This window comes from Narcine bancroftii, chromosome 1 (genome assembly GCF_036971445.1).
Source record: "Narcine bancroftii isolate sNarBan1 chromosome 1, sNarBan1.hap1, whole genome shotgun sequence".
Lineage (NCBI taxonomy): Eukaryota > Metazoa > Chordata > Chondrichthyes > Torpediniformes > Narcinidae > Narcine > Narcine bancroftii.
In genome coordinates this window covers 355,201,306-355,226,764 of record NC_091469.1, presented here as the reverse complement: position 1 = coordinate 355,226,764, position 25,459 = coordinate 355,201,306, and the positions used below count along the sequence as shown (strand labels likewise).

The 25,459-nt window shown below is 40.5% G+C and overlaps 1 protein-coding gene across 3 annotated transcripts in view; it reads left to right on the top strand.

Moving 5' to 3' along the window:
• Nucleotides 1–25,459, top strand: part of epb41l4b (erythrocyte membrane protein band 4.1 like 4B) — a 332,591-nt gene that overhangs the window by 145,794 nt on the left and 161,338 nt on the right. For 2 of the 3 annotated variants that reach the window (XM_069911692.1, XM_069911705.1), the window contains exons 2-5: nt 7,123–7,227; nt 19,684–19,726; nt 19,921–19,999; nt 24,463–24,507. In XM_069911692.1, coding sequence (XP_069767793.1) covers nt 7,123–7,227; nt 19,684–19,726; nt 19,921–19,999; nt 24,463–24,507 — 272 coding nt within the window. Of the gene's footprint in view, nt 1–7,122; nt 7,228–9,234; nt 9,361–19,683; nt 19,727–19,920; nt 20,000–24,462; nt 24,508–25,459 lie in introns of those variants that run through there. The other variant, XM_069911699.1, reaches the window with a different exon arrangement.

Here is a 25,459-nt window from a genome sequence, read left to right as displayed (position 1 = left end):
CATTATACACGCTTATTTATGGTAATGCATTTCAGGATGAAAATTTTCCAATAATTAACTTATTTTGCTGAATTTGAATTGTTTTTAAAAAAATTAGAAAACTCTGACTGGAACAAAAAATTAAAATTAAAAAAAATTCAAGCCCTATGTTTTCTTTGCTGTTATATTGATCTCCTGAAAATATTCCAGGGCAGTTAACATAGTGGTCATTGCGATGCAATTATAGCACCAGCAACATGTGTTCAAATCAGGCGCTGTCAGTGCAGAGTTTGCGCTTTCTCCCTATATCTTCATGGGTTTTTCCAGGCTGCTCCAGTTTCCTCCCACCCTCCAAAACTTTTGGGGTTGCACATTAATTGGGTGTGATTGGGCAGCGCAGGTCTCAAAGGCTGGAATCGACTTCTACCGTGTTATAAATAAAAAAAGTTACAGGTTAATTACAAATTATTTATATAATCAATGTTAAATGTAATTCTGCTTCCATGTAGTTAATAGCTTGTAGTTTTTTAGATGTCATGTTGAACATGAGCCGCTGTTTACTTAGTGGATTGATTCTCTATTCAATAGTGAATGAACATTGCCAGTTGTCCTAAATTACCCAGCGTGACAATGTAGCAACGGCTTGCCTCCTCAACCATTAAATTAAAGAATTGTTAAAGGTTTCAAATGGGAAAATAATATATTTTTAATGAAATACTAAAACTTGTTCAGAAAGCAAAATCATGAAGGATGGATTGAGAATGAGAGAAGAGACATTAAAAAGTTTAATTTATGTTTATATATGCTCTTGAATTTTCAATGCTAATTACAAATTTGAGGAATTGTACTTGTTAATGTTGTTTATCAGTGTCAGGGTGGTTGTTTGGCTCTAATTAATACTTGTCATATTGTTTAAAAATTTTCATGAATTTGAACAGACAAACTGTAATTTATTTCTGGCAAAAGTGATCTGCATGAAACTTGACTAAAGTACCAGTAAAGCCAAGAGTTCAGAGGAGTAACTCTCAGCACTTAATGGTTTTCACATTTAACTCTGCACAAGTGATTGCTCAAGTAAAGGCAAATGGTAACAGCCTTGTCATTATTGCCAGTAGTTTAATAGCAAACCCAATTGGACCCATTTAGTTTGCCAGCATACAGCAACACAAGACCCTTTCAAACTGCTGTGTAAAATGGACAATTTGCACAGTTAGCGACCCAGTCACATGGCAATTTGAAAGGGTCTAACCAGGTCAACTGGTCAGAACCCAACCACGTCCCTGATCTACCTCAGAGGTGGTCAGGGAACCCAGTAAAACATACCAGGCGTCCTGGTCTGGCGGTTTGAAAGGGGAACTGGCAGACCCTGTTTTTCTGGTGACATCAGTGCTTGCATGCTTGCATCACAAGGAAAACCCCTGGCTGGGGTGTCATTGCCGCGATCAGGGGGAGAGTGGAGGGCAGTGGGGGAAGAGAGGTCACTGCCGTGGGGGGAGAAAGGGGTGCCGTGATTGAGGGGGGTGGTGGTGAGAGAGGTTGCTGTGCTGGGGTAGAGAGAGGGAGCCGTGTTCGGTGGGGGGGGGGGGGGGGGGGGTGGGTGAGTGAGGATCTGAGCTGTGCTGCTGCTGCGAATGCCACTTCGGTTCGCGGAGGCGGTTCAATGCGGGAACAATGGCTGTCTTCCTTACCCATAATCTTCCATACCACTGGAACCGCTCTGGTGCTGGCAGCTGACAGGAGTGGGGGGTGACTGATGGCTGATAGTTCCTGTGAGTGTGTGGCATCACTCATGCATCATCGCAGGGGCGGGAGACCCCTTAAAGCATCAGGTTGGCAATTTAACAGGTAGGCCCACCTGCGATTTGAAAGATGCATCCTGCACCATGACCCAGTAATCGCATCTGGGTCCCAGGAGGGCTACCTGGATGCTGCAGTTTGAAAGGGCCTACAGTTACAAATGGACTTCTTCCAGTGTTCCAAGTCCTACTTCAGTAATTGGAGACACAAGGAATTGAAGATGCTGTAATCTGATGCAGGTTATCAATATGATTTGTTGATCATCCCTCTGCTCCACATTTGTTCTTGACCTGCTGAGTTCCTGTGGCATTTTGGTTTTGCTACTTCCTGGAAAACATTCCATCAGTTTCAGCCGAGTTCTCTTTTAGTTACTGAAACTTTAGTGGAAGAGCTGCAGAAGCCCTGAAAGATTGGTTTACACATCAGTTTGTTCCCATTATTTAAATAGTCATACCTGAACCCACTGCTTATCACTTGCAACCACAGTGTGCTCCTTCTGGTGGTGAATTTTCTTCCCTTTTTCATCCATTCATTCTCTCCTACTCATTTCTCTGTATCTTAAAATCTATTTCCTTTGGCTGATTCTTGTTCCAATGAGAAGTCATTGTCCCAAAACATGAAATTTTGTTGTATCTCCACAGATACCTGCTTGATCTTCTGAGTATTTCCTACTTTTTTTTATTTTGTATTTCTACCACCCAGTTTGCTTTTGGTTTAATAAGACACAATATAGTTTTTTTCTTCTAATTGGAAAATAATTAGAGTCAGCTTGTATTATACAAAATAAGATCTCAGAAGACTAACAATGTTACCTGTTTTGACATAATCTGTTAATTATTTGGTTTCTAATTATTGTGATGAGACAAATTAATTAACCCAATATTAACCCAATTTTTTCTTTTTCTTTTTTTCTTTGGCTTGGCTTCGCGGACGAAGATTTATGGAGGGGGTAAAAAGTCCACGACAGCTGCAGGCTCGTTTGTGGCTGACAAGTCCGATGCGGGACAGGCAGACACGATTGCAGCGGTTGCAGGGGAAAATTGGTTGGTTGGGGTTGGGTGTTGGGTTTTTCCTCCTTTGCCTTTTGTCAGTGAGGTGGGCTCTGCGGTCTTCTTCAAAGGAGGTTGCTGCCCGCCAAACTGTGAGGCGCCAAGATGCACGGTTTGAGGTGTTATCAGCCCACTGGCGGTGGTCAATGTGGCAGGCACCAAGAGATTTCTTTAGGCAGTCCTTGTACCTTTTCTTTGGTGCACCTCTGTCACGGTGGCCAGTGGAGAGCTCGCCATATAACACGATCTTGGGAAGGCGATGGTCCTCCATTCTGGAGACGTGACCCATTAACCCAATATTTCACCTATAATTCACTTTGTTGAAATCATTAATGATAACTATGTGCATTTTTATGGTATGTACAGTACAACTCGGATTAACTGAAATTGTTGCGAATGGACATTTTGGATGACTGAATTTTTCAGATAACTGGTAATTTTTAAAAGAACAGCTGAGTAGCAATAACAAATCCTTGTATCAATGTTTAAACAACAACAAACAACAAGGGAAGGCTTTTTACGCATTAAAATAATGCTTAATCCTCACCAACAAATGGCTGGCTGCCGCCAATCCCCGACTTGTCCCCAATGCCGCCGCTGATCACGGAGACCTCCCAAATGTCACCTCCGATCCCCGCCAAGTCCCCACTGCAGCTGCTGATCCCTAAGGAGGATTCCTGGGCCGGTAGAACACTCAGTGGTGAGTCGGGAGGCTTCTGTCTCCCTGTGGGTTTGTTCCAGCAGGGGCTGTTCCGGCTTCACATCTGGTTCTCGATGTTGGAGCCTGATACAGACCCAGTCTTCACCTACACACACTCCCCCTCCTAAATGTCCTAGCCAATCACTGATACCTCCCCTCCAAGGTCCCACTCCTGCCTGGAAGCCTGAGGTCCCCACTCCTGCCTGGAAGGACTCTCTCCTTGACGCTGCACTAATGGATTCTTCTGACTGCTTGAGAAGGAGAGTTGGAGAGAAAAGTCAGTAAGGGAAGGTAAAGAAGAAACAGAAAGAGAGAGGGGAGGCAGTTACCTGAAATGGGGACAATCGTCATTCTAATTTCAACCTGTGATGTCAGTTCAGCTCTGAAATTATTTTGGATAACTGAGGATTTCTGATTGTTTCCAATATCCTCATTTATTCATAATTTTTTGGAGGCAAACAGGCATCACCCGCATCAAAATTTTTTTGGATAAATGATGATTTTGGATAATCCAATTTCAGATAATCGGAGTTGTACTGTACTTCTAAGCCATTTATGTTTAAGTCATTTAGGTTTTGTATGGAAGACTCTTTTAAATAAAAAAAAATTAGATTGGTGCTTTTAATTAGCCATATTTTGGATTATTTTTGCAACTCAATTTCAATACAGCCTAGTTTTGTGCTATGTATTTAATAGGCTTTATTTATAGTGGTATCTGTGATTATTTCTGAAGGATTTAACATTTTCACATTCTTACTTCATATTGGATTTGAGGTTGGGGTAAAAAGTTTTTGTTGCAGTTTTCTTTTTAATTTATACATACAGCATAATTACAGGCCATTTTGATCCATGAGTCTGTGCTGCCCACTTTACCTACATTTTCAGTACATTTCTTAAGCAGTTTTTTTTAAAATTTGTTCCTGTTTTTATAAAGATGTTTGTTGAAGTGGAACTAAGTGACATTAAAGATCATTTAGGAGATGACTGCAGTAAGTTCAGTGCAAGAGTAGAAAAAGAAAAAGACCTGTTTTGACCTTAAATGATGGAATATTGTCCAGATTAGGTGTAAATAAAAGTAGTAAAATTCTCTAGAGATGAAAGTAATGTACGACAGATACATGTCAGAAGACTCTAAAAGAAAATTAAGTTTCATTAACACAATAGACTGCAAATGCTAACATCTGGAGCAAAAAAAAACCAATATTTTGGAGGAACTCTAGACTCTGTGGAGGAAGGCAGATGGATGGTATACTCAGTCCTGATACAAAACCTTGACCTGAAATGTTAGCAATCACTCTACCTCACAGAAGCCTCTGAGTTCTGTAAGGTAAAACATCATGAGATGGGAATGTGTAGGGAGTTACCCTGTACAGGGCAGTAACAAGAAGGGGAGGTGTCCTTGTACTCCTGTTAGGTAAAACATCATGAGATGGGAATGTACAGGGCTGTAACAAGATGTAAATGCATCCTTGTACTTACAAGATAAGAGAGACATTGATGGATTGAGAGGCAGGAAGCTAGCAGGGAAAGGATAGCAACAGTTTTAGTCATTGGACAAGTAATGATATGATGATGTTCTAAGCATGTATCCAAGGGTATAAAAAATCACCATTTTGCTGATAACGGCAGAATGCATTCTCCGACTAACTTGGTTGGTCGCAAGTGTTACAATCCGGTAATAAAGAACAAAGAACCCCGATTTCGACTCAGCCTGGTGTTTGTCTCACTCATTCATGAACAAAGCAGACCTAACAGTTCCTCCATCAGTTTTTTTTGGGCTTTATTCTACCATTAACACGAATGGGGGTAAATAGTCCAAATCTCTGTTGTTATCACGGCAATGGAAAAGATCAAAGATTGATTGTTGTAGTAAAATAGTCGTTGTGGTAGGATCATTAGGGATTAGTGAAGATATAAATGTGCAGTGAAAAATGAAGCTTTGCCACATATACCAAGTATCTGCAAAGTGGAAATGAATATTGAAATTATGAATTATCAGGGGTACTTATCGAACTGTTGGTTGAGATTATGAATCAAAGGAGTTTGTGTTCGACGTTTCAGTGGATAAATCAAAAGCATTGACTGACTTAAATTTAAGCAATCTAGAGAAAGTTAAAGGAAGAAGTAATTTGGGTAGTAATATAAAAAAGAGATGAAGCAAGCTAGGCCTAAGCTCTCTAGAAATTAGAAGAATTTCAATGAGAGAGCCTTCCAGACCTCTGGGGGGATTCCATCCATACCTGCTGCTTTGCCACTTTTCAGTTGTTCGATTGCCTTATATGTCTCATCCTGGGTGAGGACCTCATCCACTTCTAGCCTTAGGGGCTGTTGAGGGAGCTGGAGCAGGGCGGAATCTTGGACTGAGCGGTTGGCACTGAAAAGAGATTGGAAGTGTTCTGACCATCGGTTGAGGATGGAGATCTTGTCGCTGAGGAGGACTTTGCCGTCTGAGCTGGGCAGCGGGCTTTTGACTTGGGGTGAGGGGCCATACACAGCCTTTAGAGCCTCGTAGAAACCCCTGAAGTCGCCAATGTCCGCGCTGAGCTGGGTTCGCTTGGCGAGGCTAGTCCACCACTCATTTTGGATCTCCCGGAGTTTGTGCTGAAGATGGCTGCATGCGCGACGGAAGGCTTGTTTCTTCTCTGGACAGGACGGCTTTGTAAGGTGAGCCTGGTGGGCAGCTCGCTTCTTTGCCAGCAGCTCCTGGATTTCCTGGCTGTTTTCGTCGAACCAGTCCTTGTTTTTCCTGGAGGAGAAGCCCAGTACCTCTTCAGTGGATTGCAGTATGGTAGTCTTCAACTGATCCCAGAGGGTTTCAGGGGACAGGTCCGTGAGGCGGATTGCATCGTCGAGCTTTGCTTTGAGATTTGCCTGGAAGTTTCCTCTCGCTTCGTCAGACTGCAGGTTTCCAACATTGAACCTCTTTCTGGGGGCTTTACTGTTCCTGGGCTTTGGCTTGAAGTGAAGGTTGAGCTTGCAGCGAACCAGCCGGTGGTCAGTATGGCATTCCGCGCTGGGCATGACCCTGGTGTGGAGCACATCTCGTTTGTCACTTTCTCGCACCAGGATGTAGTCCAGGAGGTGCCAGTGTTTGGATCGGGGATGCATCCAGATAGTCTTAAGGCTGTCCCTCTGCTGAAAAAGGGTGTTTGTAATGACAAGCCGCTGTTCTGCGCAGAGCTCCAACAGGAGGCGCCCATTGTCATTGCACTTGCCGACGCCGTGCTTGCCCAGGATTCCTGGCCAGGTTTCTGAGTCTTTGCCGACGCGAGCGTTGAAGTCGCCAAGGATGACAACCTTGTCGGCTGTCGGGGTGTAGTCCAGCACAAACTACAGTAAGATAACCATGCTGCCATTGTGCCCTGTACATAATAAGGAGAAGCAAGGGAAATAATTTAGCGACATATACATAACATTGAAGTTTCGACAAATCTATGCAAGAGCAACATCATAATCGTGCATGAACTAATTATTGTATTTTTTTCTATGCCTTAGTTTATTCTCAGTGCTTAATATCAGGTTTTAATGAGAATGACCTTTTTAGTATAATTTAATCTTTAAAACAACAACTTGAACTTAATTTCATTTTTATTACAGAAAAATGCAAAAGGTCAAGATCTCTTCGACCAGATTGTTTACCATTTGGACCTTGTTGAGATAGAATACTTTAGCCTGCAATTCATGGATGCATTGCAAGTTTTGGTAAGTTAGCTTTTGCTATTTGTGTTAAAAAATAAATGTTTCAAAATTTTGTTTTCTTGGTCATGCTAAAGGAATTTTTGATGTTTGCTATTTGATTGAGAAAAGCAATAGGTAGAATTTGAATAGGACCTTATAAAAAGCCAAATTTGTAGTTCTATTGAGGTTTTTTTTATGGAATAAGAGATCCAAAAATAATTATAATCGATCCATTTCTCAGTAGCGCTGACTAACAGCTTAAAATAAAAAATGACTACATATCATTTTATACAAGTGAATACCAACCACACATCAAACTTAATGCATTTTTAACTGATGTGCAAAAGTCACTGTACAGGCAACCAACTCTCTTGACTAGGGAGGATCTGCTAGAGAGGCCTGGGAGAATGGGGTTCTGACTTCTTTTTGAAAGCTCTACATTTGATGTATGTGGAATGTCTAATTTAGTTAGTTGATCTTGATACATTTCAGTGAGTGAACAAAGGCAGTGGCAGCAGGCTTTTGCAAAGTTGAGACATACTTGAGGAGGATCACTGGATACAGGGTAGGTGTGTTTGGGTTCTCTTTGGAAGGAATTTGCTGAATTTCTGTTAGAATTTGGAGATATTGATGGAGTTGCTGTCGTTGCTAGAATTTCACTGGAGAAAGCAGGAAATTATCACTGTAAATATAGCATAGATAGCAGGCAATCGTTTTGAAGGATACTTGCAGGATTGACCTCTTGATTTCCTCTCAGAAATACCTACAGCATGCTTTTCAACCAATGTCTACCAGCAGCTCAGAGTGATAAAGGAGAAGTGCCCTTTCAGATGAAATCCTTTTTAACAGACTGGGCGGCATGGTTAGTGTAACAGCGCAACGTATTACAACACCAGCGACCCGGTTTGAATCCACTTCTGTCTGTAAGGAGTTTGTATTTTCTCCCTGTGTATACATGGTTTCCTCCAGGTGCTTCTGTTTCCTTCCATGTTCCAAAGACGTATGGCAATTATTAGGTTAAATTGCAGTACAACTCTGATTATTCAAAATGGTTGGGACTGGGCCTATGTCGGTTAAACCATTTTTTTCACATAATTGGTGATTTTTTTTTTAAAAAGCAGCCCAGTAGCAACAGCAAATCACTTGTATCAATGTTGAAACAACAACAAGGGAATGCTTTCTAAGCATTAAAATAATGTTTAATTCTCACCAAAAAAAATGCTGGCCACAATGCGCCACCAATTACAGAGACCTCCCAACTGCTGCCGCCGATCCCTGACATGTCCCTACCGCTACTGCTGATCCCAGGGATGTTTCCCGGGCAGGTGGAACACATTGGCGAGTCAGCAGACTCCTGTTTCCCCAGTCACCAGAGCTTCTGACGCCCAAATCCTGACTCCAAATCCTCCCCTAGGCTTACCGGTTTATGTGTGCAGTAGTTGGCCAAGGGGAGGGTTCGGAGTTGGCATCGGGAGCTCCAGGGAGGGAAAGGGATAGGAAGGGAGGAGAGAGAATGCCACTGAGCTTAAGGTTCTGCCCTGCCCAAGAGGCCACTCTCCTTGATGATGCCAGGACAAGTTATTCTTCTGGCCACTTGCAGCTGGGAGACAGTGGAATGCAGTTTGAGAGGGAGAGTTGAAGAGAAAAGTCAATAGGGGAAGGTAAAGAAGAAATAGAAAGAGAGAGGGGAGGGAGTTACCTTAAACAAGGACAGACGGCGTTCTAATTTCATGTCAGATTAATTTATTTTTCAACCTTTGATGTCAGTTCGGCTCCAAAATTATTTCAGATAACTGAGGATTTCTGATTGTTTCAGATATTCTCATATATCCAAATTTTTTTAAAAATTGGATAAATGAGGATTTTGAATAATCTGATTTTGGGTAATCGAAGTTGTATTGTAGTTGTATGGATAAATTTGTGTGGCATGGGCTTGTGGGCTAGTAAGGCCTGTTATCATTGCTGTATCTCCAAATTAAACTTGAGGTTTCGTATTTTGAAAGCAGACCCCTTTTCTGCTTTTATCTCTAGGTCAGAGAACCAGGTCTTTAATGGTCAGGTATGCCTACAAGAACCAAAGAAGACAAATCACTAGATACTCGGGGTCGAATTCCAGGAACCAGAGAGAGGTTGCTGCAACTTAGTGGTAGGACTGGGGTAAGGGGTTTTAAGTCTACCAATTTAAAGTCACAGTTGCAGAACCTTAGCTAAAATATTTCAATAAACAAAGTGGTGCATTGCATGCAATATGAGAAAAAAAATCATTTTTTAAAACTTGAATGTCCTGCTGTTTGTAGTTTGAGAGACTGTGCCTGTAATAGACTTGTACACCCAAATAAAAATATTGTAGAATGTTTTGATATTAAACAGATCTTAAAAACTCCAGGGTAATTGATGGGGAGCTACCAATCTGTTGGATTGTTGTGAAACAAGAAAGCTGCTGAGTTTGAATTATTGAAACATGGTGGATTATTTATGATGTGGATCCTTGCCATGTGTACTTAGAGAACCTATATTTAAAAATTAAATGATAAAGCCTATTCAGATTGAATAAATTTGCTGGTAAATCATTATTCCACTGAGTTGCTGTATTGTCCATGTATTTATCTTCACTCTTGATGAGTGATTTTCATGACTTGCTCACTTGAAGGGAATTCTGACAAATTAATTTCCTGTATTGAATTTTTATTAGAAACCTTTCTTTGGCCTGTGATGCTCTTACAATGTGGTTTGGCAAATAATTCAGTATGTTGGTATAATAATAAAATATTGTTTTTTTTCCTGCAAGTTTGGATATTATATACAATGGGAGAAAAAAGAAGCTACAGATGTTGTAAGTTTGAAACAAAAAAAAAGAGAAGCCTGGAAACATTCACCAGTTCAAACAACAAGTTCAAGGACCTTGGTCAATGTCCTTGACTTCTTACTTTCTATAGATGCTGAGTGTTTGCAACATTCTCTACTTTTGTTTAGAATAGTGCCTGGAATAGCAACGTAAAATGGGTTGTGTTTGTTGTTCAAGGTGGTTACAAAATGTCTGGATAGTTTGTGGTGTTCATTAAAGCTAGGCTGAAGGCCAAATTTCTATTTGAGATTTTTATTCTTCAATTGAATGTGGATGCCTCTGGAATACTGAAATGACAGTCCAAATTCATCTGAAGGAGACTGCTCAAGAACTATGGAAGCAGGTATTATTGGAACCAGTCGTGTTTGGGCTGAACTATTTATTCTTGACTGTGAAAAAGATGATATAATTGGGGTCTGTAGAGATAATATCAATAAAAAAGCAAAAGTAGCTCGAGACTCCTTTCTTTGAGCTCCCATAATCTCTACAGTAAAGATTGGTGAGAAATATTAATTTTAAATCTCACTTAGCACTTGTGGCTCTCCACAAAGATGGACATGTTGATCTCTAATGGGAGTGTTTCTCTCCCAGCCATTCTTCCACTCTTTATATACGTCTGGAATGTCTTTACATTTTCCTTCATGCTGCCTGCTGGCTTCTTCTCATATCCTCTTTTGCCCTTCTGATTTCCTCCTGAAGTGTACTTCCTTGCCTCATATATTCACCAAAGGAATTTCCTAACCTGGATTGCTTAATCCTCTTGTATGCCTCTTTTTTTTCCCCAATATCCACATCAAAGAGGGTTCCCTAAATTAGCTAGCTGTGCCCTTCACCCAAACAGGAACATGCTGTCCTTAAACTCTTGCTATCTTCACTTCCATTTGCCAACTGTCCCCATAACCTGCATATAACTTTTCCCAATCAACTACTGCAAAATTCCTGTCTTGTGCCTCTAAAATTGGTAGCGCCTCTGGTGATTCAGTCTCTCCAGTGGGGCCCTCAAAGTATTGATTTAGAAGGCATTCTAGGATACAGTTAATAACTTTCATCCTGTCCAAGCCCTTGGCACTATGGGTAACCCAGTCAATATTAGGGAAGTTAAAACTGTTCTTTCAGTCATGTTTCTGTTATGGCTGTAATATCCCCAGTCTACCCAGCCTAAAAACACACTGTTTATCATCAGCTTTGCGTAGTTAAACCGTTAATGCTGGTAATAATGTTCTTTTTTAAAGGATACTAATGTTGATTTGTTTATCTTGCTAATTTGTTTGGAGATTTTGCGGTTTCTCTCCAGTACCTTGAGGTGTCTGTTGTGGATGTTGTATGTCTCTGGGTGGCAGGGTCTCTGCTGCCTCATAGAACTATAAAATGTGACAGATTTTGTTGTTTTTTATATTGTATATAGATATGTTTTTGGGAGATAAATTGTGGCAGGTTTTTTTTAGTGTAGGTCACATACCAACACTTCAAATTAGATCGCATTTAAAATACTGGAGCGCTGCTCAAGCTAGATAAGCTGGCTCAGAGTGCCTTTGCAAAAACTTTGAAGAGTGCCCAAGGGACTTCACTAATGGATTGTTGCTTTGAAAAGCAACAGCTGAAAGAACTCGGAGGAATAGGTCGGGACCCACAGGCTGTCTGAGTGCAGCTTGCTCTTCTTAGGGGTCAGGTGGTTTTGAAAGCAGAGAGAGTCAAGCACGCTTTTCTCTGGGAGAGAGAGAGAGAATTCAGTTCAGCGGCAACTGGGACTGGAACCTGACAAGCTCGAAAGCTTGTGGAAAAACCTCATTTTTAAGACAGGTTGTGAGTGCTTAGTTCAGCCTGGTCAAGAGAAGAGGACTGGCTGCCTCATGTTTTACTTGAAATAAAGGGAAAAAAAGGAACTCTGTGGTGACCTGAAAGAAAGAGGTTATCATCTGGAAAACCCTGATGGGGCAAGTTTCTTCAGCAAGACACTGACATGGCTGATTGGAAGCGATCAGTTTGTGTCTAGCAAACAACAAATCTCCCTGAAAACCGACAAGAACCTTCCTGAGTGGTAGCCATTCACCTTTCAAGCACCAAAGCCTTTATAAATGTTAAATTCTATGCACAGTATAAGAATTGCCTGCAACCAGTGAACTTGGAGGCACCAGCGAACTTGGAGGAGTGAGAAGTGAGATTGGACTGTGAATCAAAGAACTTTTCTAAACTTACACACACACATTACATACTCGTGTTTAGAATTAGAAGGGGGTTAAATTAGGTTAAGTAAGTTAATAGTCATAAGATAAAGTTTGATCCTGTTTTCATGTTTAAAGATAATTAAAAGCAACTTTTGTTTAAGTAACCATTTGTCTTGGAGAATATCTATTGCTGCTGGGTTTATGGGTCCCCTGGGCTCGTAACATTTTAGAAAGTGCTGAATTGAAATTGGGTCACTGGTGCTCTAATAGTGTTGTGTTGACTGTGCTGCCCACCCCCCCAAAAAAAAAGGATTTTTTTTGTCACTCTGGTCAGGTACTGAGACCCAAACACTCTGTTTACACCCAATAATGACAGTGCACTAAATTCAGTTTATTTAATTATGCCTTACATATGAAAGGGTGATGATGACTGGGATGCTAATTCAGAGAAAGTGAATGAATTTTATAAGTTGTATCTGTCCTTCAAATTAACACTTTAAAATTGTTTTTACTGCAAGTAAGGGAACTGTGCTTAACATTGAAGCATTTTCATAGTTCATCAAGAGGGAATTGGAAATTATGGATTGGAGAACAATTAGCAAACTACAGAAAAAGGGGTGATAGGTGAAAATAGAGATTTGTTAGAACTATAGAGTCTGGAAAAACAACCAACTGAAAAACCTCACAAAGATAAGCGTATACAGAGCCGTTGTCATACCCACACTCCTGTTCGGCTCCGAATCATGGGTCCTCTACCGGCACCACCTACGGCTCCTAGAACGCTTCCACCAGCGTTGTCTCCGCTCCATCCTCAACATCCATTGGAGCGCTCACACCCCTAACGTCGAGGTACTCGAGATGGCAGAGGTCGACAGCATCGAGTCCACGCTGCTGAAGATCCAGCTGCGCTGGATGGGTCACGTCTCCAGAATGGAGGACCATCGCCTTCCCAAGATCGTATTATATGGCGAGCTCTCCACTGGCCACCGTGACAGAGGTGCACCAAAGAAAAGGTACAAGGACTGCCTAAAGAAATCTCTTGGTGCCTGCCACATTGACCACCGCCAGTGGGCTGATAACGCCTCAAACCGTGCATCTTGGCGCCTCACAGTTTGGCGGGCAGCAGCCTCCTTTGAAGAAGACCGCAGAGCCCACCTCACTGACAAAAGGCAAAGGAGGAAAAACCCAACACCCAACCCCAACCAACCAATTTTCCCTTGCAACCGCTGCAATCGTGTCTGCCTGTCCCGCATCGGACTGGTCAGCCACAAACGAGCCTGCAGCTGACGTGGACTTTTTTACCCCCTCCATAAATCTTCGTCCGCGAAGCCAAGCCAAAGAAAGAAAGAAGAAAGAAGAGAACATTACAGCACATAAACAGTCCCCTTCGGATCTTCAAGTCTGTGGCAAACCATTTTTTTGGCCTAGTCCCACTGACCTGCACTCCGTCCATAGCCCCCCCCCCCCCCCAGACCTTTCCCATCCATGTACCTGTCCAAATTATTCTTAAATGTGCTTTTATATATTTTATTTTAATAATTTTCAATCAACATCCAGTCAAAACGAAGCATAATCAGAAAGAAATATGTCAATATCCATAATATTAACAAAATAATACAAATGTCGATCCGCATGTTGATATTAAAGAAAGTGAGTAAAAAGAGTCAACATGTGATTCGATTATTATAAAAAAATTAAAATTGCAATAATACTACAAAAATGTAAAGTCGATGACAATGTTGAACCAAAGGGAGACAAAGATAATAGAAAGATAACAGAGAGAAAGAAGAACAAAATAAAAGGAACCCCCCCCCCCCGAAACAAGAAGGAAGAAAAGAGAAAGAATAAGAAAAAGAAAAGATTGGCTTCATTTAGGATAAGCCCCTCTCCCATCAATGGACAAATAACCTGACTTATCAAGCGTCCGCGGCGCTGCGAGCCCTGGGGGAAAAGACGGGTGCGGGGGGGGGGGGGGGGGGGGGTGGGGTTAAATAATTAAATATTTAGGCATGAATTCCATATTTTAAAAAATTCGGAATACCTGTTTCTGAGGTTATAGGTTAACTTCTCCAGTGGAACACAATTATGCATTTCTATTTTCCAGTGGGCTAAACCTAGTTGGGAATCAGATTTCTAAGTATTTGCTATACATCCCTGGCCACTTCTAAAACGAACAATGAATTTTAATTTATATTTCAAGAGCCTTATTTTTGGACTTATGTCTTCTAAATTCCCCAATAAAAATAAATCAGGTACCTGAGGGTATCGAATTCCAGTCATATTTTTTCCAGGAGATTACCCAAATCTTCCCAGAAAGGCCTCACTTTAGGGCATGACCAGGTTGAATGCAAGGAAGTATCTATTTCTTGACCACATTGAAAACATTGGATTGATATTTCTGATTTGAATTTACATAACTATCATGGAGTTATGTATAACTGATGCACCAGCGAATACCTTTCATTAATCATGTTAATCATGCCGTCCCAACATAAGTCAGGCCAGCAAAATGAATCAATTTGTATACCCAAAGCTGATTCCCATCTTTGTCTTGATTTATTCAGCCTTTGTTTAGGTGTTCCTGTCTGAAAAGAGGAATACATTTTTGAAATAAATGTTTTTGTGCTCCCCTTTCGAACCAGAGTCTCTATTTCGCTACACTGTAGGTTAGTACTGCACCTAGTTAGATCTTAACTGAAGATAGCAGAAAAAAGATGTATTTAAAACTCCATATTTATTCCTAATTTACTCAAATGTCATAAATTGTCCCTGCTCATAAGAATCCTCAAGACACTTGACCCCTCTCTGGGACCGTGTCCAGGATATTCATTAATGGAACTAGCATATTTTGAGTCAGGGGTGTTTTAGGTGAAAGACCTACCCCCCTCCCCACTCCACCGTCCCCAATTTGACCATTAATTTTATTCTATATTGTAATTATATACTTTAATAGGGGGTTCTTCTTTAGGGCCAGATAATAATTTAGAATTCCATTTATAAGGTTTTCTGCTATCCCTTCTTAAATGTTAACATTCAGCTAGCAGCTTGTTCCAGACACCCTCCACTCTCTGAGTGAAGAAGTTCCCCCTAAACTTTTCCTCTTTCACCCTTAACCCATGTCCTCTGGTTTGTATCTCATCTACCCGCATTGGAAAAAGCCTATCCACACTTACCCTGTCTATCCCCCACAATTTTAAAATCCTCTATCAAATCTCCCCTCATTCTTTTGCCCTCTCGGGAATAAAGTCCTAACCTGTTTAACCTATCCCTGTAACTCAGTTCCTAAAGTCCGGGCAACATCCTAGTAAATCTTCTCCGCACTCTTTATATCTTATTGATATCTTTTCTGTAGTTAGGTGTCCAAAACTGCACAAAATACCCCAAATTTGGCCTCATGAAATATCTTATACAACTTTGACATAACATCCCAGCTCCTATACTTAATACTTTAATTTATGAAGGCCAATACGCTAAAATATCTCTTTACAGCCCTATCCACCTTCCACTTTAATGGAATTATGTATCTTCATTCCTGGGCCCCTCTGTTCTACCGTACTCCTCAGTGCTCTACCATTCACCGTGTATGTCCTTTCTTGGTCTGTCCTTCCAAAATGAAACACCTGACACTTGTCTGCATTAAATTCCACCTGCCGTTTTTCCAGGTTGTCCAGATCCCTCTGCAAGCTTTGAAAATCATCTTTGCTGTCCACAACACCTCCAATCTTAAGACCTTTTTACAGAGGGAAAAAAAGGTGAATGTAAAGGTGGATTTTCTCCTCTTTTACATCAATTCAGGTATCTTTATAAAAAAGCCAATGCCATTTCTGATTCTTCCAGGGGAGTAGTCTCACAGGTAAAATGAGTCGCTCCACATTGCTCCATAAAGGCAATGCCGCTGGAGGTAGTTGCTTAGGAGCGGGCTAATGATGTCGCGATGACGCCATCAGTCTGTGACTCAGGAGCCATCACCAGGGCTCTCATGGTGATTGGTTCTGGTGTTAAGGCTCCCTCCTGCTGCTCAGAAATATCCTCGTCCCTTCCTCCTCTGTTCCTTGCTCCTTCACCAAGGCCAAGGAGCAGGAGAGCAGTGAGATGCCAGAGTAAGAGTGAATGAACATGCAAGGTGAGTGGGAGTGGAGGAAGTCCGGCACAAGGAGAGTCTGAGTCCGCCAAGCTGCCGGGGCCAGAGGGCGAAGGGACCTAGGTGCTGAGCTCCATGGCCTGGGAGGAAGGAGGACAGATGCTGAGGAGTGGAGATAGAGAAGCAGAGCTGGGGAATCTGATGGATGCAAGGGGGAAGTGGAGCCACGCTTAGCATGCCTGGCAGAAGAATTGGAAAAATCAATGGCCGCCTTCATTACCCATAATCCCTATGCATCTGGATGAAGATGGCCATTGTTCAGCGCATATGTTAGACAGGTGGCACTACTGCACCACTCGCCCTGCCTCCCTTAGCTCCATAGGATGGCTCCCGACACCGCTCTCTATAAAAGCAATGCTGGAGCCGATTTATAGGCCTTTTCCATAAAAAAAAGTAAGTCTGCCTTTTTACCCCCACTGCCTCAAGGCAGTGTCGCTCCATATAAAACACCTTTACTGTTATCTGCAAACTTGTTGACGCAATTTACCACATTATCATCCAGATCATTGATATAAATGACAATCAACAATGGTCCCAGAACAGATCCCTGAGGCACACCATTAGTCACAGGCCTCCAGTTTGGGAAGCAATCATCTAGCACTACTCTCTGGCTTCTCCTGTCTCGCCATTGTCTATTCCATTTTACTACTTAACCATGAATACCTAGCATCTGAACCTTCCTGACTCTCCTCCCATGTGTGACCTTGTCAAAGGCCTAACTAAAATTCATATTGACAACATCCACAGCCTTTCTTTTGTCAACTTTCTTGGTAACCTCCTTGAAAAAGTCTAAGATTTGGTTAAACACGAACTACCACGCACAAAGTCATGTTGACTACCCCTTATCAATTCCTGGCTATCTAAGTAATTGTATATCTGACCTCTTAGAACACCTTCAAATAATTTACATACTACTGATGTCAGGCTCACTGGCCTATGATTTCCAGGGTTTATTTTGGATCCTTTTTTAAACAATGGAACAACATGAGCCACCCTCCAATTCTCTGGCACCACACCTGTGGCTAAGGACATTTTAAATATTTCTGCCGGAGCCCCTGCAATTTTTACACTAGCCTCCTTCAAAGTCCGATGGAATATCTTGTCAGGCCCTAGGGATTTATCCACCATTATTTATTTTAAGGCAGCAAGCCCATCCTCCTTTTTAATCTGTACAGGTTCCATGTCCTCACTGCTTGTTTTCTTTACTTCCAACTACTGTGCTCATTAGTTAATGCTGATGAAAAAAACATTTAAGATCTTCCCCATCTCTTATGGCTCCATACAAAGCTGACCACTCTGTTCTTCAAGGGGACCAATTTTGTCCCTTACCATCCTTTTGCTCTTAATATGTCTGTGGAAACCATTAGGATTTTACTTCACATTATCTGCCAAAGCAACCTCGTGTCTTCTTTTAGCCTTCCTGATTTCTCTCTTGAGGTTTTTCTTGCATTTTTTTAATACTCCTCAAGTACCTCATTTGCTCCGTGTTGCTCATACTTGCTATACACCTCCCTCTTCTTCTGGACCAGTTTCCCAATATCTCTCGAAACCCAAGATTTCCTATGCCTGCTAACCTTGCCTTTAATCTTGACGGGAATGTAGAAACTCTGTTCTCTCAAAATTTCACCTCCACTTAACCTGTGCATCCTTGCCTGAAAACCACATCCCAATCTACGCATTCAGAATCCTTTCTCATCTCCTCAAAATTGACCTTACTCCAATTTAGAATCTCAACTTGAGGCCCAGACCTGTCCTCCATAATTAACTTGAAACTAATGGCATTATGATCATTGGACCCAAAGTATTCCCTTACACATATCTCTGTCACCTGTCCTGTCTGGTTCCTGAATAGGAGATCCAGTATTGCACTCTCTCTAGTTGATAGTTCCATATATTGATTTAGAAAACTTACCTGAACACATTTGATAAACTCCAAACCATCCAGCCCTTTTACAGTATATTAGTCCCAATCAATATGTAGAAAATGAAAATCTCCTACTATCACAACCTTATGTTTCTTGCAGCTGTCTGCTATCTCTATACAGATTTGCTTCACCTATTCTCATTGACTATTGGGCTGTCTATAATACAACCCATGAGTGAGGTCATACCATTCCTATCCTCAGTTCCACCCATATAGCCTCAGTAGATGAGCTCTCTGGACTGTCCTGCCTTTGCACAGCTGTGATATTTTCCCTGATGAGCAATGCCACTCCTCCCTCTTATATCCCCCTCTCCCTCATTCTATTGTGTCTAAAGCAACAGAAGCCCAGAACATTGAACTGCCTGTCTTGGCCTTTCATGCAATTTTCACATAATCTTTTATCTCCTGCGCTCCTTTATCTATTCTGCCACTCTGATTCCATTCCCTTGAAAATCTAGTTTGAGCCCACTAGAGCAACACGAGCAAACCTTCCTGCAAGTCTAATAGTACCCCTCCAGTGCAGGTGTAAACCATCCTGTCGGAAAAGGTCCCATCTTCCTTGGAAGAGAGTCTAATGATCCAGAAACCTGAAGCCCTCCCTCCTGCACCACATCTTTATCTATCTGTTAAGATGCATTATCCTCCTATTTCTAACCTCACAAGCACATGGCATGGGTTGAAATCCTAAGATCATAACTCCCTGAAATCTTGCAGGACCTCCTCACCCCAGGGTCACTCACATCACTGGACCACAACATTTGGTTGCTCACTCTCCCTCCTGAGAATGCCATAAAGTTGATATGAGATATCTGGGAAGAAAGATGGCAAAAGGATGGGTTGAATGAGCAACAGTGATATAACCATACTATAATTTATTTATTACTCTGGTAAGAGATTGGTAACAAATTCTTGGTACAGAACTATCAATTAGAATAGAACATAACTGCACTAGCAAGACCTGTCAATGTTAATACAGCACTTAGAAGAATTAAGCATGTTGAAGTTCATTAAATTATGTCAGAAATTTGTCTTGCCTTGTGGTTACCGGTCTGATATTGTGGCTTTCCTTCGGAAATCTTCTATATGTGTGAGTTTCCATTGTCGACTATCTGAGCATCAAGAAATCTTAAAAAAATAAACTGCTGATGTTGAAAATCTGCAATAAAGCCAGAGAATGCTGGAAATATTCAGCAGGTCAGAAAGCATCAACAGGAAGATATGGTCAACAGTTCAACTTTTCATCTAAACTGCTCTGCTAAGTATTTATAGTATTTTACAGTTGGGAAAGATTTTCTTTTACTCTAAGGTAGGATCTCTGAAACAGGTTTAAAGCAGTTTTGTTTACTAAGAACCACTGCATCTATGTTTGTGATATTCATGATAATGTGTCTTTTTATTTGAACAGCACTGGTTAGACCATACAAAACTCATCAAGAAACAAATGAAAAGTAAGTACCTATAGTTAACGCAGTATCCAAGTTTTGTGTATAGCACTTGTGATCCCTTACCTGAAAAAATCTGCATTATGTGAAAAGCATTTTACATGATAAATAATATAGCTTTCTTCCATAAATTATTTGATAAATCTGATTTAACATCATGGTCTTGCATAAAGAATAAAGTATACATTTATTTTTCCCAGTCGGACCTCCTTACTGCTTGCACTTCAGAATAAAATTCTATTCTTCTGAACCAAACAATCTTCGCGAAGAGTTTACAAGGTAGGAATTTGATATGGAAATGATTACTATATTAAATAGCAGGAATAGCATAGTTCAAAAAATTATTAGATTTATTGAATTCATTTAGCCAACTGCTGTAGTGAGGATTTCAATATTCTGGTAGATTGCTCATCAAGTATAATAATTACCAGGGCACCTTACCCTTATAATACTATTCAGAGCCAAAACTTCTGGATCCAATTAATGTATTTTGCATGTATAATACTTTAGTATTAATATTTCCTATAAAAAATCTTGTTTGCTATCTTTGTTTTTCAATTTTCATTCTGTATTGCCCTTTTACTCTCCTTGTTTCTCTTTGACATCCTCTCCATCCCTCTCCTGTAATCATGTCTTCTGACCATCATGATTGAGTCACTTTTTAAATCATGAAGTGTACTGGTAATCTTGGAGAGAAAAATATGCTTTGTATTTATTATTTACTCAAAATTTAGATCAGTGAGCAGTGCTGATATTTTGTGCTTCCCTTCTAACATAATGTATTCATTAGGTTTTTCTTTTCTTTCCCCGTTCATATTGTCACTGTACCTGTTGAATAAGTGCCTTTCTCCATTTGGAATTGGGGAGTCTGTCATTGCCTAACATTTGTATCTGTTTTGATTCATCTATCTAAACATGTTAAGGACTCTTGCCAACATTGGAGCATTGTGTGCAGGTCTGATCACCCAGATATGGGAAAGATATCAGCAAATTCAAAGGAACACATGAAATTCACCAAAATGTTGCTGGGACTAGAGAGCTTGAGAACTGTAGAGACTTTAGATAGACTGGGTCTTTATTTTCTAAAGTATAGGAAACTGAGGAGTGGGTGACTTTATAGAAGTTAATAAAATCATAAAGGACATGGATAAAGTGAATGCTCACAAGCTTTTTCCCATAGGAGATGATACTAAAACAAGAGGGTACTGGTTTAAGGTGAAAGTTGAGAGATTTATGGATGAGCAGAGGAGCAGCTTTTTCCACTAAGGGAGGACCATATCTGGAACGAGTTAACATAGGAAAATATTGAAACGGGCATGATTTTAACATTCAAAAGGTATTTGGACAGATGTGGATAGGAAGGGCTAAGTACAGACCAAATGCAAAGGCAAATAGGACAAGCCCAGAATGCCAACTTGATTGATAAGGAAGTGTTGGACCCTGCCCTTATGACTCATAAAATTGCAAGATAAAATGTTCTTCATTTCCACTGTGGAGGAGAAAGGAAGTTCTTCCTTATTTCACTTCTGAATATACCAATTCTGGTGCAGTGGTAGTACTGCTGCTTCACAACGAACCACATTCAGTTTTGACCTCCTTTATGAAGTTTGCATATCCCTCCTCTGCTCTGTCAACCAGCTACCCTGCCTTGTCCACTAGGTGTTATTGAGGGGAAACTGTCAGGGTACCATCCACTGACTGCCTCTTCCCTTTCCCTCTCCTATCTGTTATCCAGCTATCCGCCTCATCTCCTTGATGTGACTGCCTCCCTGTAACTCCAGTGTATCATTCTCTCGGCCTAATGAATGATCCAGAGTCCAGCCCCAGATCCCTAATGCAATCTCTAGGAAGCTGCAACAGGATGCACATGTTGCGGGTGAAGTCATCATTGACATTTGTGGTGTCCCTGAGGATTTCTTGCATCCTACAAAATCATCTTTTAATAAAATTGAAAGTTGTGCAGAAATGTAGTGCTTAGTAAAAGGTAACACACAATTAGATCAATATTTTAAGAAGGAAATTTGTTTTTCTCATGAGCTTTGACATTTCTATGTTAGATCTCTGTGGTGTCTTAGTGTTCCTGTTGTTTCAGATGTAAGACATGCCAAGTGCAACACTTTTATTGTGATATTAGGAAGTGTACATTTAAAAATGTACTTTTCCACTGTAAGCAAGTATTTAAAGAACATGACAACATTAAAATGTAAGCTCTTCACATCTGATCCACAGTTGATCTTTTACTTGCCTACACCAAACCCATTTTCCTGATTCTGTTAATATCTCATAATCTCTTGGCCACTGTGTTGAAAATGCTGATTGACTAAGCCTCCTTGCTCCTCTGGTTAAAGAAATTTCTCTCCTCTCAGAACTGAATGGTTGACCACATATTTTGAGCCTGTGATTCCTGATTTTCAATACAAACCAGCCAGTGAACATCATCTCTACATATTTCAGGACTTTACAGGATAATAGTCCCCTCTCGTTCATATAAACCCTGCTATTAATGTATCTAATTTGTATAATCTCTTATTATCTAAAAACTCCACAGTCTCAGTAATTGATCTGGCAAACCTTCATCAATTCAATATTGCAAATGTATCTTTCTTTTGGTGGGGAGTCCAGAACTGCACATAAATTCTCCAGGTGCTACCTCATTTACTCCTGTTTTCATGCTCACACAATAAAGGCAATACCTTGTTTTGCTTCCAAATCATTTGCCACCCTTGATGTAAAATGAAGTGGGAATTGAGCTGAGTTGTGACGGCTGATTGGAAAAAAAATACTCACAACAGACTTGTGCATAGTAAACAGGTAAAGAGTTGTGAGTTGTGAGATTAAAGTTGCTGTCTGAATCTGCATCTTGTATAAATTGCTGGTCAGGAGGGGAAAAATAAACAGAGAAAATTACATTTTTGATATTCAGAGTTCTTCCTGTACAGTAATATTTTCTTATAAAATAAAATGTTTGCACATTTATTCAATGCTCTCTGTGCTGTGGTATTTACTGGAAATGACACAACCTTGAAAACTGCAAGCAGTTGTTTTCCTTTTGTATATAAGAAATGTTCAGTTCCTAAACTCATGATTATTTTTATTTATCTTAATCAGCTGACCCTTTCTTTACATGTGCACTGATATGGAACAAATCGTTCTTTAACTTGGTTAATACACAAAAGTGTTGGAGAAACTCAGCAGGTCCCCACAGGGTTCATAGGAGGCAAAGATATATAACCATCACTTTGGCCCTGAGCTCTTGATCAAGGTAAGAACAAAAAGCAGTCAGGCACCTGAATAAAAAGATGGGGAGAAGAGGCCAGGGGAGTAGCAAAAAGGTCATAGATGAACAAGGATAGAAGGATGGAAGAGAAAAAACTGAGAAAAATTGGGGGTGGGGGGGGGGGGTGGATAGCTCAGTGAATACAGAGCTGGAGGAAAGGAGACATGGAGATGGGAAAGAGAGAGACAGGGGTGGGAGACTAACAGAAACTGGGCGTCATTGTTAATTCCATCTGATTGGAAGATGCCCAGAAGGAATATGAAGTGTTCCTCCAATTCAAGGTTGGCAGTGCATCACATCACGGACAGGCATGTCAACAAGGGAATGGGGCAGCAAATTGAAATTGGTTTCCACTGGGAGATCCCTGCTCAATGAAGTAATCTTCCAGTCTGTGCCCAGCGTCTCTGATGTATCTAGTAGTGGCACATCTTCTCTTCACCTTTTGCAGGGACTGCTCCCTCTGTGACTCTCTCCTCCACTCATCCTTCTCACCAATCACCTCCTTGGTACCTACCCATGTACCACAAGAATTGCTATGCTTGTCGCCACACCACCTCCCTCATCAGCATTCGTGGCCCTAAACAGCCTTTCCAAGTGAAGCTTCACTTCACTTGTGAATCTGAACTGGTCATATACTGCATCCCATACTTTTGTTGTGGCCTCCTTGACTTCCTTCTTCCCTTCTCTGTCCACCTTTTTATTTAGGTGCCTGCCTGCTTTTCGCTCATACATTGACGAAGGGCTCAGACCTGAAATGTTGGTTATATATCTTTGCATCCTATGATATGCTGTGAAACCTCCAGAGTTTCTCCAGCACATTTGTGTATTCACTACAATCACAGCCCTGCAGACTTTCTTGTTTCGTTCTTTAACAAGATTTGGTTATCTTTTCAGGTGACATGTCAAAGCAAAAAATTTGGAAGTAATCCCTAAAAGAGAATTGTTTTCCCTTTCAAACTTCAGGTGGTTTGAAATCCCTAATTTTAGCCTTGCATACAGAAAGGCTATAAATTACTTGAGCTTTTTTATTAGAAAGTATTCCGTCATGTGATCTCCCCAGTTCGATTCTGCTTTGTAATTACTCTTTTGTATCCATTATATTCTGAAACACTGTGTAATAATCTGAAATAATGATATAGATTACTAAAGATGCACAGCAGGTAAATGAGTACAGTCACACCTGTAAGGAATTCCTGCAGTTTTCTTTCCATATTTCGCACTCTACCATTTTATTTTGCACGCAAGTTAATATGCTCTTAGATTGAACTGATATACATTTAATGTTACATGTATATTGCTATATAGTTTTAGTTACTATTTTGAAGTTGAATTAATTTGCATAAAACAACCATAAAAACTGTATTTTGGATGAGACTACAATTATTTTACTTGAGGCTGGAAAATCCTGTGAAAGATGGGATGGAAATGGCTCATTTCCTTTAACTGACATTGTACTGTTTTTCAGATATCTCTTTGTGTTACAACTTAGACAAGATATTCTGTCTGGCAAGTAAGTTAACATCAGGTCACCATACTTTTGTATGGATCCTTGCACCATAGATTTAAAAGTAAAAATTACACTGGACAATAATTTTTTCAAAAGGTTTGCTTCCTGACAATGGGAAGGAAAATCCAAAGTGTTTCTACAGGTATATTAAGAGGAAAAGGATTGAGAATGACAAAAAGATTAGAGTAATTAGCTATGTATGGAGCTAGAAGAAATGGGAGAGATCTTAAATGTTTTTTTTTGCATCAGAGTTTATTCAGGAAACTGGTACAGAGTCTAAGGAGGTAAGGAGAGCAGACAGTGAAGTCATTAGAACCAATACGTATTAAAGAGGCAGAGAGCTTGCTGCCTTAAAGAAAAAAATGGCGGATAAATCCCCAGAGCCTGATGAGATATTTTTTCAGACTTTGAAGGAGGTGAGTGTAGAATTGCAGTAGCTCTGGCAGAAATACTTAAAATGTCCTTAGTTGTGGGTAAGGTGCTGGAGGATTGGAGGGTAGCTCATGTTTTCTAATGTTTGAAAAAGGCTCTAAAAATATCCCAGGAAATTATAGGCCAGTGAGCCTGACATGAATAGTAGGTAAATTACACTGGACAACAATTTTTTTCAAAAGGTTTGCTTCCTGAAAAAAAATTGGGAATTATGATAGACAATTTTAAATGGAACATGATAATTTCAGATTTGCTGTAACTCAGAGGAAGTTGGAAAGACATTAATTAACTTTTATTGACTTTAGCATATTTAATCACATAATGATGACACATAATTCATTCAACTAACCTAAAGATGTTTTGCTGCTGATTTTTGTTCGCATTCAACATCTGATGCCTCTTGTGTCAGTGTCCAACAATAGTCAGCCAGTAGTTATTGGTTTCAGTTGCCCTGGTACTGCTTTTCCATGGTCGCAATGTCCTGGTGAAACCTTCCACTCTGTTTATCACTGACTGCACCAAT